A 16,210-nucleotide genomic window follows, 5' to 3' on the forward strand; every position below is an offset into this window, starting at 1 on the left:
TCCTATCAGGAATCAACTGATTCCAATGGCAGGGCCTGGGTATCCCAAAATGGAGGACACCCAGAGCACCGGTCAAATTCAGCATGGAGCTGCCACCAGCCCATACCCTGCTCTGTGGGCCACCCACAGGTGCCCAAAAACATACACTAGGGGCACAGGGTTGTACCCCTACCCATGGGTGCCATAAGGGTATCCCATGGGTCTGTTCACCAAATCAAAAGAGAGCTGCACTGCCAGGAGTCCCTCATGGACTCCTGGGCAGAAAACATGACAGAACACACGGTAAAAACAGAGAAAGGACAAGGATTCAGAGGCCCTGTCCCTCAGATGCATTTCCGGCATCACAAACGTGCGGATACTGGTGTGCGCCACCGGAGAGGCAACATTAAAACTCCCAATATTGGATCTGCGGCAAGTAGAACCGCGCGCTCCAATTCCTTGGCCTCCCTTGAGTGGGTGACCTGGGCTCCCCCTCTCTCTTTCCAGCTGGTGGGTTCACTGCTCCAGCTGGTCCGGCTTCTGGCACACTCTGGGCGCTGCTGTGCCTGGCACCCACCTGTTAATAGTCAAGGCCCCGTGGGAACAGGGGTGGCGCACTGTGAGGCTGTATACTAGGGGGCGGCCCTCACAACTTCAAACTATATGATCCCATCTGTGTGCACTCCAGGTCGTCCTGTGTTGAAGATCACGCAGGGCCTCCACTAGGACCAAACCCGTTTCACACCTGGAAGCCCACATTGTGCTGTATTACCCACATTGGTTGCAAACATGCGCCCAAAGCGCCCTGTTGAATCTCCTTGACTAAAGGAACGCGCAGGAAACAAAGCTCTATCAACATGTTTGCCAAGACATTGCCGAAGCCCCCCGAATCCCAAGGTGAAGCATATGGCTCACCCACGACATCTGGGGAACCCACTGAACTCCAGAAAATGATGGAGTATATGCGCGAAGACACTGCACACCAAACTCGACGACATGAGCGGCATGATCAGCTCTATCAAGGCTTGCATGGAAAAGACAGACACTCGGGTTTGCAGAAGTTGAAACCAGATTGGGCACGGCTGAAGACAACATCTCGGCACTCAGATCCGATGTCACCTTGCTTGCTAGGCAGGTGCAGGCCGTCACTAAAAAGAACAAGGATTTGGAGTCCCGTTCACGGCGCAACAACCTGCACATAATCGAGGTGCCTGAAGAAAATATTGAGGGGCCCATGGAGGATGTCGTAGAACACACTCTCCTTTCTTTACTGGATGGTCCCAAGTTGTCACCACAGTTTGCGATCAAAAGTGCCCACGATTCCTGGCTGCGAAACCTAGGCCTGGGGCTCCTCCTCTGCCCACAATAGCTCAAGTCCATAATTACCACGACAGAGATGCATTGCTGAAAGCAGCCAAGACCAAAGGAGAACTAGTGTTGGTCTCTGCTAAGATCCACCTCGACCCTGATTTTTCTGTTGCCATACAACAAGAGTGCAAATCCTTCTTAGCTACCAAGAAATGGCTTTGTGATCTGGGGGTCAAATATTCTATGCTTTACCCGGCCTAACTCTGGGTTGAACACGCTGAAAAGGTCTATTTCTGTACCATTCCTGAGGAGGCAAAGTTTTTAGAAGACCATTTTCCTGAATAGTCACTATGGGTCTGGTACTCTGGTCTGCGACTGTGCTAAGTGCCCTGTGAGAACAGGGTAGAACCACTCGCCCTGCATTGTGGGTCCTCTCGCAGGCAATAATCAAGGTCTTTATTTTGTTCCCTGTCAGTTTGAAATGTGCATTTCATATCGCTACTGTGTCATGCGTCTGTGCTGAAGCCGGCTGTAGTCGGCGCACAGCCCACATGCAGAGTTGCTATAGTTGGTTAGATGGGGATTCACTCCTCTGTTTGGGAGAGGGCTTGAGGAGGGTGGGGTGGGACAAAAGTTAAACAATTGCTTGATTTGCGGACCGGGATATGGGGTGAATTTCAATTTTGTTTTGTTCATGCAAAGAAGAACTTTATTCTGGCTCAGGCCAGGAGCAGATTGTCATACGCTTACCGACTAAATGGCGGATGAAGGGCTTTTATTTATGAGCTGGAATGTTAGAGGGTTCGGCAATTCTGTAAAAATGCACAAACTCCAATTGTACCCTGACAGTCACAAATCCTGTGTTCTTTTTTTTTACAAGAGACACACGCACTGGCTATGGGCTGTGACAGGTTTGCCAATAGTTGGGGCACTCGGCACTATTACACTACCTACTCGACCCAGAGCCGTGGAGTAATGACCCTATTGCACAAGTCTCTTAGATACACTCACAAGATGGCACACAGACGCTTTAGGGTGATTCATCCTATTACATGGCATACTGATGGGACTGGAAGTGGTGCTTCAGAATATATAAAGGCCTAAAGTCGTGGACGACCCAGAATTTTACTCCCAGATGACTACCTTACTAGCCCAATACCCCCTGGTTCCTATACTATGGTGTGGTGACTAACACCATAGTCGATGTAGATCTTGATAGATCTGGCAGTAGGGCCTGGTAGTTGACCAGGTCGGCCAAGGCCATTTTGGAGGGGCAAGTTTCATTGGGCATTAGGGATGCTTGGAGGCTGCTGCACCTACTGTCCCATAAGTTCTCTTTTACTCCACACTACATGACTCTCACTCGCAGAATGACACATGGCTGCTGTCTCATTGCCTTATTGGGCGGATAGACACGATGGAAATCTTGCCTAGGACCTTCTCTGATCAGGGCAATTAAGGGTATTGTGATTTAATGACAATATATGAATAACATTGAAAATTGAGCTGGAATTCACCCCAGGGTAGCACTGAATGGGGTAGGAATGCACTGAATAGACGATATACTTTAGAAGTGGTATCCTTTAGCAAAAGGGAACCATTTAGCTACTGACCATTGTGTCTCTTGAGGCAGAGTGTTCTCCTTCAAAGTACTGTACATTACTTAGCTTTGTATAGGCAGGATGTCACAGGGGTGAGCACAACACAGGTTGTTTTATGTATGGGAATTGTTTTATGAGAAATTTTGTAAAAGGTTTTTTAGGAATTTTTGCAATTTTAAAATAATTTTTTATGGAGTGGAATAATGTTTTGTGATTTATATGAAATTAAAATTGTGATATATAATTGTGTGTTGACTTAGTACCTAATGGTTAAAAGTACTAGGTTGTTCTTGACCTGGTGAATACAAGAAGGGGTAACAGGTCGACGTGGTTTGATCCTTGGTTGAAGGATTGTCCTGAATTTGTTCTTGGGAGCCTGGTCATCACGTTGTTAAAATGGCTCCACGTCTCTATATGGTGGTCCTTCTCTGATCATTACCTGGTGATGGTGTCTCTGACGTGGTTCGAGAGACACAGGAAAATTAAGCATGATGCATTGCTCGACCCGGTCTTTGAGACTGAGAGCCTGGCTCTAGTATAGATCAATACTTAGAGGTTAACAGTGGGACTGTGGACTCTCATGCTACCATTGTGGGAGGCCTTTCTGGTCTACATCCACAGTGTGGTCCTGGCAAAGGAGTCCAGGATCCTTAGAGCGATCTGCCAGACCATCCGAGAGAGTGAAACTCTATTGCTAGACTTGAGGCGCAATACGCTGCGACTCCTATGACTGTCAAGCTCTGCGAGATCAGGGCTGCTCTCGACACGTTCAGAGCGGTCGGACCAGGAGCGCAAGTTCCTCAACGACTCCCGGGCTGCTAGACAGTGTGGAGAGGGGGGAGCGCCCTGGCAGACTATTGCCCAGACTGGCACGTCAGGAGAATGGCCCTCAGCATATACCCCTGATCAAATGGGAAGATGGGGAACTGGTTCATACAGTTTCAGAAGTCAATGAGGAGTTTCGCTCCTTCTATGAGTCACTGTATGCAAACAATGATACGGCACTGTATCTGATATCGATGCATTCCTAGAGGACCTCCCCCTTTTGGTGTTATGCGATAAAGCCAGAGAGGCGCTAGATGGCCCAATGTCCAGCGAAGAGATACTGCATGCCATCGATTCGCTTAAATTGGGCAGGGCCCCCCGTGCAGACGGTCTTACCTGTCCGCAGTGTGGGATGAGTCTTGCACTATGGGGCAGCTGCCCCCGACGCTGTGGTAAGCGGTCATCTCACTATTACTGAAGCTCGATAAACCTGCCCCGCATTGCAGCTCCTATCGCCCCTTCTCACTGATAAATATCGAAAGGAAGGTCTTCGCCAAGGTGCTGTCCCTTCGACTCGCCCCATACATGACGTGTAGTATTCAAAGCAATCAGGCTGGGTTTATAACGGGGCGCTCTAGGGCGCTTAACCTTAGGCGTCTTTTCAACATCTTGGCCCGGAAAGACCCAGAGGCGCAGGCGGTAGTAATAGACATGCAAAAAGCCTTTGACTCTGTGTCCTGTGGGACGTGATATGATATGGCATTTATAACGCGCCTATACATAAGTGTTTCAAGGCGCAAGGTGCTGGAAAAAATAAACTTTGCCCCTCGCTTTATCTCATGGGTGAGATTGCTGTATGCGCTCCCGGTGGCCACGGTCTGTGTTAATGGACTCCTTTTCGTTCCGTTCGACATCGCTAGGGGGACTAGGCAGGGCTGCTCTTATTCGCCCCTGATATTCATAGTCGTGATGGAACCCCTGGCTGATAGGATTCGCCAGAGGCACGCCCACAGAGGCGTGAGACTTCTAGGAGAGCCTGAGATTATCTCACTCTATGCAGAAGACGCGTTGGTATATGTGCGCAACCCTGATGCTAACCTCGCTCTAATTATGTGCAATGTACTCCACATTGCCATCCTGTCTGGGCTAAAGGTCAATTGCACCAAGTCCGAACTCTTCCCGCTAACTGACGCCACAGTGGCCCTACAACCCTACAGCAAGACCTACTGGGTTTCATCTGGTGCCCATCGGAGATCAAATATCTGGGTGTTATCATCAAACGCCACCAGACTGTTATATGAGCAGAATTATGGGATTTATATGTCAATGCTTTTACAAACGCTAAGTGTTTGGGCAAAACTACCAATCACAGTTGATGGATGTGTCCCACTCAAGATGGTGGTTCTTCCACAGCTACTATATCGATTCCTCAATGTCCCACTTTGGCCAGGGGCTGAGCTGTTTGAGTAACTTAAATCTGCGATCAACAGCTTCCTATGGCATTTGGGTGCTGTTCGGCTGAAGTGGGACACGCTGACCAGACCATACTATCGGGAAGGTTGGCCGCCCCTAACAGAGATAATGGATTGCGGCCCAAGCGCAATATGCGTGATGTTGGTTCGATCCAGACAGCCCACTCCCTCATGTCAGAATAGAACGGCAGGTGTCTGGAACCAGAGATATACGTTCCCTGGTTGTGCCCCCACTGTTGCAGACTCTGGGCGACACTGACCCGGCTGAGGTTACGATATTTGCATGGGGCAAAATAAGGATGCAGATGGGTGTACCCAATGCGTTTCATGGTGACCTTCCTCTATGGAACTTCTTACTGGGAGCCCCTGATGGATAGAGCGAAACGCGCAGCTGGTCTGCGGCTGGCTTTGGCCTCCTCCAAGATATCTAAGAGATGGGGTCTTTCATTGAGTGGAAAGACCTACCCAAACTCTTGAGGATGCGTCCCTCCCGTTGGCTGCACTTTTCTGGCCTACGCAGAGTGATCAAAAACACATGGAAGGTGTTCCCCTCATTGCCCCCCAACAACCCACTACTAACACTGGTCATGGAGGGCACCTCGGCCCGTGGGAGATTGTCTAGGTTATATAATCAGCTACAGGACCGGGCATGCTAACCACTACTTAAGCTCTGTGGGTCTGGAGTAGAGACTTGGGTATAGACATAACAGACGAGATGTGGTATTCCATTTGTGCTTAAACTACTACATAGATTTCACTACACCTCCACTAGACTGCACCTCATATCACAAGACCGCTCTTCTAGGTGTTGTGTTTTGGGAAGGGGTATGTGAGGCGGTATCTGCGATGCTGGACTGTACTGTCGAACCATGCCCAATGACATGCTTGTTTCATGAGTTATGAATGCTTCTGTGCAGCTATAAGAGACTGGCTGGTCTTTGTATGGTACTAGCGTTACGCTGTATGCCGTTACTGTGGTTGCGCCCTGGTAGTCCCACTGGACCAATGGCTTCACGCTGTCACATGGGCCTCTGACATTGAGGAAGGATGGATCACTACACGACCGGCTGCCAGCAGACCAAAGACATATGACCCCCCCCACCCTTCCGTACCTACCTGCAATCATTGAAAAATGGCAATACTGGTGATGCAGATGGCCCTGCATGCCTCGACCTATAACACTTCTCAGCATGGCTATCACTGGGCCCTTGCCTAGCTTACAACTCATGTATACACTATATGCTAGATACTGGTGCCAGTTCATGTAGGATTATACTGCTGTGAAGGAGTTTCGAAATGTATTGTTCACCTATGTCCCGTTGTATTGTCAAGCAAATATAAATAGTTGTTTTTTTTTTTTTTTAAAAAAAAAGTGCATTCCCCTTGCATCCTTTCTGGAGAAACCTGCACATGTAATCTTGGCATTGTGTGTTTTCTAGTGTTGCGAAAAGGTCTATTTCTGGGAACCTCCAATTTGAGAAGACGTTGTTTAGCATGTATGTTTAGTTGCCTCTCATGCTCGGAGGGCAGCATTGTACTCATGCTTTGCACGTCTGCCAGAGAATGGAGTTCCCTTGGAACATGTTGTGCAACTAGGAGCATGTTGTGATGTAGTGCCCACAGTCAGATGTTCCGGGCTGGAGAGTTTGTTAACCCCTAGTTGTATAAAACATGGCTGTAGTACTGTCTGTGAGGACTGGGACTGTCTTGTGCGCTAGCTGAGTCTTGAAGGTCTGAAGTGCTTTGAGGACCGCTACTAGTTCCAGAAGGTTGATGTGCTTTCTGGTTAGCGCCTGTGTCCACATGCCATTAGAAGTGTGGTGAAGGAAGTGAGCGCCCCACCCAGTCATCAACGCGTCTGTAGAGAAAGGCCTCGATCGCCGATTGTTTTTGTTCCACCACTGTAGAGATTGAATCAGAGGTAGCGAAACCACCACTAGATCGTCCGACAACCAGCTTGCCTGTGACCATTGTATTGCTAGCCACTCTTGCATTGGACGCATGCGCAGCCGGGTGTGAGGCACTAGGTAGATGCAGGAAGCCATCATTTGCAGCAGACACATTGCCTTTAGTACCGTCACCTGCCGAGGGGCCACATAATGAGGGTGTTTGAAACATGTTTTTTGACCCTCTCTTCGGACCTGTCATTTGCTTTGATTAGTGCCCCCAGAAAATGCTTTACTTGGCTGGGCACTAGACTGGACTGATTTTCGTTTAGGGGGAAGCCCAATTGGAAAAGCAGATTGAGTGTAGAGTGTTTTGTAGGCACCTCTGGGGAGAATCCCTGGTAATTAGGCAGTCTATGTAATGGTACACTGGTATGGACTGCCTTCACACGTGGGCAACCACCACTACTAGAACCTTTGTGACTACCCTGGGGGCTGATGCAATGCCGAATAGTAGCACTTTGAATTGGTAGTGCCTGTCTTCCAATTTGAATCTGAGGAATTTTTTGTGCGCTGGCAACATTGAAACATGAAAGTATGCATTTTTCATGCCATGTAATCCCCCTAGTTTCCTGCAATGTTGTCATTCTGAATTTTATGTGTTTTACATATGTTTTCAGGGCGCTGGTCCAGCACTAGGCGCATTGTTCGATTTTTCTTTTGAACAAGAAAGTACATTGAATAAATACCTTGATTTTGTTCCAGGAATGGTACCAATTTGATTGCTCCTTTTTGTAGTAGAATTTCGATTTCCTCCCGTAGGATGTTGAAATGTAAGGAGGACATTCTTCCTATTTGAGGTCCATGGTGGCAAGATGTTTCTAGGAACTCCACTGAGTAACCCTTGGCCACTGCGTCTAGAACCCAGAGGTCTGACGTTATTCGCTCCCATTGCTGGGAAAAGAGTGTTGTGCGACCCCCGACAGGGGACGCATGGGAGGGAACAAGGATCGTCCCATCATTTGGGGTCAGGGCCTGCTGTGCCCCTAGAAGCCACAGCTCTGTCTCGTCCTTTCCCACAGCAAAACCCACGCTGTTGTTACTCGTAGGATGATTGGCCTTGGCGACAGTAGAAGGAGACACAAGAGCTGCTTGCGTCGGCTTGGCCTGGCCCAATTCATCCTTGCGCCAGGACATTGCTGCGTGTGTTGAACCCCTTTTGTATGAAGGGTTTGTTAGAGATCTGACCAAAGGTCTTGATGGTCTCATGCTCCATCTTTGTGGATTCCAGCTGTCAACTGCTTTACCAAGGAGGAGACCCTCCTCGATGGGCATGTTAATAAGGGCTGCCTGTGTTTCTGGCTTAAACCAGAGCCCCTGAACCAGGAGAGTCGATTTAGAAGGGGTCCCTCCAAAATGACTCTTCCTGAAGTGTCCTCAGAATCCAGAATGTTTTTTCTAGATGTTTTGAGACAGTTGTTTACCCTCCATGGCAACCTAGAAAAGGTGTAAATGAGCAGGTTCTGGTATTAAGTTGAGATGTTTTATAACGTCCTCCCACTGATTGCTGCTGTAGCTGGCAAGCAAGGTAGTATTGTTTGCCATTCGCGTTTGGTATGCAGCAGAAGTACTGATCCGCTTACCAAGCGTGTATATTCTTTTGCACTCCTTGCTGGGAGGCGCCTCGGAGGTGGAGAGTGGCACACCAGCTCTCTTTCTGGTGAATCCGGCCTGACGTGACCTCTGACGTGGCGAGGATTGGATGGTGATGACTTGAGTGTTTTCTCTACTAGTGGGTTGACTGCTCTGTTAAGGGAGGGAGCGACCCTCTTTTTCGAGAGGCATAGCCTGGCTAATGGGTTTCCTCTCATTGAGGATGTCCTCCACGAAGTGAGTCCCTGCGGGACTAGATTCTTCTAGATCTATGCTAAAATGCTGTGCTGCCTTTTTAAGCAACTCATTATAAAGTAATTGGTCTGCAATAGGAGAGGTATGCCCACTCTCCACTACTGAATGGCCAGTAAAGATGAGATCTGAGTAATCTTGGTCTTGCAAGTAGGTGTCGTCACCATCTTGTCCGGGATCATCCTGGTCAACCACTCACACATCCTGGTCTGCTTGATCAGACTGCAGATCCTCAAGCTGAGATCCCTGGGAGGGTTCCATCGGTGTAAAGTCTTGCAGAGGTGTCGGAGGGGGAGGAGTTGGTTGAGTGGGTAGTACAGGCACTCGAGTCTGCTCCACAGGTGTTTGTGCAGTGGGAAACCTGCTCATAAAGTCTACAAAAAATTTTCTTCAAACTGAGTTTGGGTGCAAGGTGTCTCTGATAAGATGGGCAGAAGATGAGGTAGAAGATTCCTCCTGAAACTCCTCAGAAGTCTCAGGGGACTGTTTACCATGAGTCTGATGCTCCTTAGGGTGTTTTCTGCATGCAAGCGAGTTTTGCGCTTTTTCAACTGATGTTTTGGTGTCTCTGCCTCAGACGTCGAGCAGCTTTTATGCACGTCTTTCGCCGTAGTGTCAGCATGGGCGTCTTGTGATAAACGCATCAGCGGAACCACAGCAGGCTTGGTTGGTGGGCCTTGAGGCACCTACCATCAGCGTGCAGCCCTCTTGACAGGTCAGTCGAGGAGCGGCTGGGGGTGTGTGCTTATGTGAAGAAGATGGTGCATGTACACCGTCGTCGCCAGAGGCGGACCACATAGCTGCGACTTCCTTTCGAGGCTGGGGACAGGTGTGCATGAACTATTTTGTTCCTCCGTAATGTCCTAGAGCTCCGATTCAGAGTCTAAGCTGCCTCTGCCTTCATGATCCGACTCGAAGATCCCTTTGGCGGTCTCTGACCCTGCCGACATGGCGTATGCCGCCCACCACTTAGCCTGGCGCTCCTTTAGGGTTTTGGGACAAAAGAGTTTGCACGATGTGCAGCGGGCCTCCGAGTAATCACGTGGAAGGCAGTGGTTACACACCCAGTGTGTCTTTCCACAGAAATGTTTCATTGCACTTGGGGCAAAATTTAAATGGAGTGTGCTCCATAGTAGAAGGTGGACACAGAAGTAGCAAAACAAAGGCAGTAGGGGCATGAAATGGGGGTAGGCATTCTCTAAAAGAAGAAAGGATCAGTCCGCCCGGTCTCCCTAATGATTAGGCCGAAGCCAGGTATATGCCGAAGCTGTCGGAACAAATGTCTGTGTTCGGAATCAGGCACCGAGATGCTCCGGGATCAGCCGTCGAAGTTTGATCGAAAGCCGTCGAGAGGTTTGGATGACATGAACTCCCAAAGCAGCTTTATGCTACGGATCCTACAAATATACAACTAGCCACGATGGTGGAAATAAATAATCTGGGGGATCTCGATGCTTGAGGGATCATGGGTACAGGGTACAGTGAGACACGCATAGTATCAAGAGAGACACAAACTCAAAAGGGTTCCTTTGAAAACCTTTATTTACTAAGGTTCCTGGGTTGGTGTAATGCCTGACTGGCCCAAAGTCTAAAGGGGCAATTCCCTTAACTGATATTTCTAATGGCCGCATTGTCTAATAGTCCAAAGTAAAAGTGTGTGTCTAAAACTATCTTCCCCTCACTATGTACAAAAATGTAATAAGTATTTTTATGAAAAGGAAAATTAGTGGTTCTACAAGAAGTGGGAACCAAAGTTGGTTTCAGGTGCTCTTCTCACCAGGTGTTTGGTCAATGTCACACAAATGAGTTTAATAAACAGGGCTGTTCGTAAGACCTTCTTCACAGGCCTCTTGTAGTTATTCCAACTACCTTCAGTGTGTTTATGAGTTCCTTGGGGCTACTTTAACCAAGAATTAGTTTATGCAAGTTTCAGAACACCATGAAAGAAATGTAACCGTTCCATTTGTAAGCTTCTCGGGGGTTCCCTTCCCCACACTTCAGCTTATTCAAATTTCAAAACACATGGACATTGTTTTTAGCAGTTCCTCTTGTAAGGATTAATCTTTTCAACACTATAAAGATGGTCAACAAGTCTTCAACTCATTTCAGCCTCTTAGGGTTCCCTTCGCCAAGCTCAGGCCCTTCCAACTTTCAAGCACAAAATCACTTATCGGGGATGCTTTCTTTGATAGACTTCTCAGGGCACCCCTCCCCAACCTTAGTCCTCTTCCAGCTTTCAAACACAGAACATAATATATTGCAAGTCCTTCTTGATTTCACAGGGTGCCCTTTCCCCAGGTTTAAGCCCCACTACTTCAAAACACACATTTAGCTGGTCAGAATGTACCTTTTCCTTATTGACAATCTTTCCCATACACCATCCTTTCATGGAGTAGAATCAGAGGCTTTCCAAAACGCCAGACTCTTTGCATTTCCTGAGCGCGACCACTCTGACCCTTTTCCCTTCTCTTTGTATTCTTCCTTTCACTGCGGATGCTTCCTGCACCCCTTCACTACTTCTTTCCTTCCTGTGCACACGTTCACTGTTTTATTCTTTTCTTATTGTACCCATGGCACTTGTCTTTCACTCGTCTCTTGCCATCTTGCACCCTCTTTTCTGTTTGCCTTCTATCATGCCCCCGGCACCTTTCCTTTACTTTCCTCGGGCCCCACTCTTTTCCGCTGCGGGCCACTCTCACCCTTGTGATTTTAACTTTCGCTCTTTTCACTTTGATCAGTCATTTGCTCACTTTCTGCTCCAATCTGCTTTTTGCTTTACTTTCTGCTCTGTTCTGTGACTTGTGCACTTTCTGCTTCGCTCTTGCTTTCAGCTTTACATTTTCCTTTTTATGCAATTCTGTGCCGCTTTTACTGCCCGTGCCTTTCTCTCGCTCTGCTCTCACCCCAAACGCACACTCTCGAGTTTCTCTCACATTCTCCACAAAACTAACCGGGCAGCGTCGCATTGAGAGGCGGTTCTTCCAGGAAATGCGGGGTGGAGGTCAGGGTCTCACCACCTGCCCCTCAGGCACCCTTTGGTTCAGCACAGGTCCCAAGGTAACAAACACTCTCCTGAACCCGCCGGCAGAATACAGGCCACACTTCTCCGTCTCCCTGGAGGCACAGCTCCCTCGCCAGGCTGCAGCCTTTAATTCATACCAGGCCAGTGTTTTTGCATGCCGTCTTCCTTCAGCTTGCAGCGCCTGCTTCTGGTCTCCTTCGGTCCGGACTGCATCCCCAGCTCTCTCATTTCTTTGTACATGACCACACCTTTTATAGTGAACAAACCAGTCAAGTGGAGTCAGGTGTGAGTAGTTACTATTGAATGCCTGACCCTGCCGGACTGCTAGTGGGACAACCAGAGTTCTTTTAGGGTAAGTTTGCCTTACTACTCCCATATTATTCCTATGGGTAATCTTTACTGATCTTAGTTGCCTCCTCCTCTCCTCAGTATTTGTTAGAAATGAGGAGGGGGAAATGGGGTGAGATTGTAAACACTCCCTTGAGGTTAAGGGAAATAGATTAGAAATGTAACCATATTTAGATTGAGTTCTGATCATCTCATCAGGGTCTTGACCAGGGGTATAGGAAAACCTGATTCAACCTTCCCCTAGGGAGGAAGTTTTCCCCCTTCTTTGTGTCTGCCGATGGCTTAGGTGTATAGGGTTCTCAGTGGTATTCCCTACGATTTGGAGAGGATGAATGGATCTTGTTGCCAATGCCCTGATCTTGCGTTACTTGCGCCTTCCTCCCTCATCCTCTTTGGCAACCAACTCCTTCCTTTCTCGCTCTGGGGTCATGATGGATAGAATGAGCTCTAAGGATTCTGCTACCTAGATTCGGGTCACTGGAATCAAGATATCCCAAGAGGGCATTTGGGACTTCCTCTTCCACTGCTGTCCCATTTGCATACTGCGTCTCTCCTAGGGTATTCTCCTGATCACAACGCCAGACCCCCCATACCCAGGTGATCCTCCTTTGCTCGTCCACCCCCAGGGTTGGGATCCGAAAGAGAGGGCCCTTCCTCTGGTCACCCGAATAGAGTATTCTCTGGGTCTACTTGGGAGAATACCCCTAGGTTTCTCACAGTACATCACAATAGGGATAGTAGTACAGGCACACCCTGTCAACGTCCCTTTTCGAAATTAGGGGAAAAAAATCATGGGCAATATTCTGTAACTTCCACTAATTCTAAAACCATGCATCTGTGCTGCATACCATAACTTAAAAATACAAGCTTTCACCAAAGGGCTAGACACCAAAATTACAATTCTACACTGATTTTGTCACAATCAATGTGGACACAAAAACCTGGTAATCACGGGCCACATGCAGCAATCATACCTCCTGACATGCGGGAAACCCGCAACCACGGCTAGTTGTAAAGAATTTTAACTAAATCAAAAATGTGAACTTTAACATAACATATCCAGTTCCTATTTTGGAGTAGCATATAACCAGTTAGAAGAAATGCACTGCTCTTTCAAAAGGAAGTTACATTCTTGACAAAGGATTTAAATACTTTACAAATAATAGAACGAGTCGGAGGAAAAATACATTGTAGGATTACATTGCCAACAGAGTGTGAAACGCAAGTTGGTCTGCAGAAGGATATGGAGCCACATTAATGAAGTGAGTCCATAGAAGCCTTTTAGGCCCACATTGGTAAAGTGACATTAATGTAGAACTGTAACCTTGCGACCCATAGAGACCCCAGGGACTGAGGTATCAATTTAAATTAGTATGTACACTTGAGAATAACCTTCACACTCTAATAATTTTTCTTGTGTTACTAAATTACATTTCTTGTATAGTTTGTTGATTAGGAAAAATTCTATATATGTATTGGTTATCAAAAAGAACAAACTTATGTATGAAAAGAACAGATTGAGTTAATATCATTGCTCAGGGGATATAATCAGCGCATTGGTGAAAACTTGAATTTAAGTTTTTGTTATGAAGATATCAAACCCCAACCCACTGTCTTTTTGGTAAAGGGGTTCAATTTTCATTGCTTTGTGTTCCTTAGTTCCTATATTGTCACAACCTCTACCAATACTATTTAACACATTCCCTAATGCAGATGTTTGGAGAACAAGGAAAGGTAAAAAACACGTCATATGTGACAATGTGGAAAACACTAACATGTCAGATTGACTCCAGTCTGAAAGCGTTGCCTCTCTGAAATAAACTTAATTGGCAGCAATACATACATTGACCTAAATGGGAGATGCTATTAGAGATACAGTGAAACTAAACCTTGGAGTGTCGAACAGTGACAGAAATAGTGCATACAACAGGAGCTTTTGAGTGCTGAAACAGTATTCTGAAAATCCGAGTAACATGCAAGATTATTTTGAGAATACATTTAAAATTTTAAAAAAGTGAAAAAACAGTAATGGAATCTATTCCAAGCACGATTCCTTAACATAAACCGTAAGTATCAGCTAAGATTGAAAGAAACATAACATCCACATCCTAAGCTTTGTCTAGGGAATGCTAAGGACAGGATTGCTAACACCCTTTGACCCTTAATTCATGGAGCATAGCAGAGGGAATACTTAAAGCATACAAAAGGTAAATAATCAGTGGTCAAAATCTTTTGATTGTGTAAATAAGAAAAAAACATCATTTATTTTATAATCAACTACCTGGTGAAGGGTTAGATGAACAAACACACAACTATTCACGATAGCTTCTCTATGTGATGGGGTTTGTGGCAATTTGTCGTAGGCAGCTGGCATGTAGTCCGGAACAATGTAGTTTGGCTTCTCAAGGTCCATTTTACTAGTGAATTCTTTGCCAACTTGATACAGGGCTTCCGTGGACCAGTCACCAAACCAGTTCAGCACACACCTGGAATTTTAAAACAATGGTTTACGGTGAGTCGGGGGAGGATGGATTTGGGGGAGGGAGGACACAAATACAAGAAAATACATCCTTTGCAGGTTATCAGAATTTAAGCCCTTCCACAATATCAGTAAGACTGGATGATCACCACCAAAGAGGACACCCAAATAATCGTGGTGTTTGACCCATGATGATGCGCAGTCACTAAGCAGAGCGTGGTCCCCTACTTCAAGCAGATTTACATCCACATGAAGATCGCTGCAGGATTTTAGTGGTAAAGAATAGTGCTGCAATTGAAAGCAAGATTTGAGAAAAGCACAGGTCTCTACTTGTTTAAGAAGAGAACATTCCTTCCATCATTTTATTGTACAATTTTAGTATTATCAACAATATTTATCTTGGGTTTCCTTTGCACCAGAATACTTGGAAATCACTTAAATACATTTTACATCTTAGAAGGGTGCTATATAACTGCCGGTCTTGCTCCCATTTGTAGTAAACTTTGAAATGCCATCCATTTTCTAAGAAAAAACAGACTGAATTGAACACAATTTTTAGAAAAATATTTACATTTTTGAGAATTCAAATTTTTACTTAACATCTTTATAAGAAATCAGAAAAACATGCATCTAGTCAATTGCGCAAACTATATTTGTACATCCATCTCTCGGCAATTCAGCTGTAACCTTCATCCTCTCTGAAAACCTCCTTACATGGGTTTAATATCTTGCTAATCAGCGAGCAAAGCCCTCATTCAGTAAATGAAATGCATAACATTAAAATCCATCAGATTATGCTTTTTTTGACACACGTGTACTAGAACTTTACTTGTACTATAATATTTACTACTATAAGTATATTTATAAAAAATAAGCCCATCACAAGAAATGCTCTTTGCATAAAGCAGTTAGCAATCGCTAGCATTTGTTGTGAAAAAGAGAAACAGTTGAGTTGTAGTAACTTCACACATTTCCAAAAAAGGCGTCCGTTAGGTAGTTTTTTCTAAAGTCCAATTAGGATAGAATTCTACAAGACGTATCCCTTGGTTTTAGGGCCCCAACTCCAAATATAGGCCTGTACTACCCAGGGTTGGTGGAATGGCAGAGCAGCCAGGATTATTTTAGGAGGAGGAATGTGAATTGTAAAACAGTACACAGAAATCAGAGCATTCATAGACACAAAAAAACACTTTAGTTATATATCAAAAATAGTGATTTATTTTATATATACACACACAAGGCAGTTAATAAACTAAATGACTATTGTATGAACTAGCAACATCAAATGTACATTTAGGATAGTCAGGAAAAATAAAGCAGACAAGTAAATTGTTATGTCCTTTTCTTACACACACAGGGAGTGACGTCTGTCAGGTCAGTAAAATCACTTATTTAAATTAACTCTGCATTAGTTGTAAGTTCAAGAATGTAAAGAGCTACAATCA

At 46.0% G+C, this 16,210-nt stretch overlaps 1 protein-coding gene across 1 annotated transcript in view; it reads right to left on the reverse strand.

Annotated features, from left to right (window-relative positions):
• Positions 1 to 16,210, reverse strand: part of DYNC1H1 (dynein cytoplasmic 1 heavy chain 1) — a 2,031,190-nt gene that overhangs the window by 1,141,009 nt on the left and 873,971 nt on the right. The window contains exon 48 of the mRNA XM_069637760.1: positions 14,568 to 14,772. Coding sequence (XP_069493861.1) covers positions 14,568 to 14,772 — 205 coding nt within the window. The remainder of the gene's footprint in view (positions 1 to 14,567; positions 14,773 to 16,210) is intronic.

This window comes from Ambystoma mexicanum, chromosome 14, assembly GCF_040938575.1.
Source record: "Ambystoma mexicanum isolate Mex_15411 chromosome 14, UKY_AmexF1_1, whole genome shotgun sequence".
Taxonomy (NCBI): Eukaryota; Metazoa; Chordata; class Amphibia; order Caudata; family Ambystomatidae; genus Ambystoma; species Ambystoma mexicanum.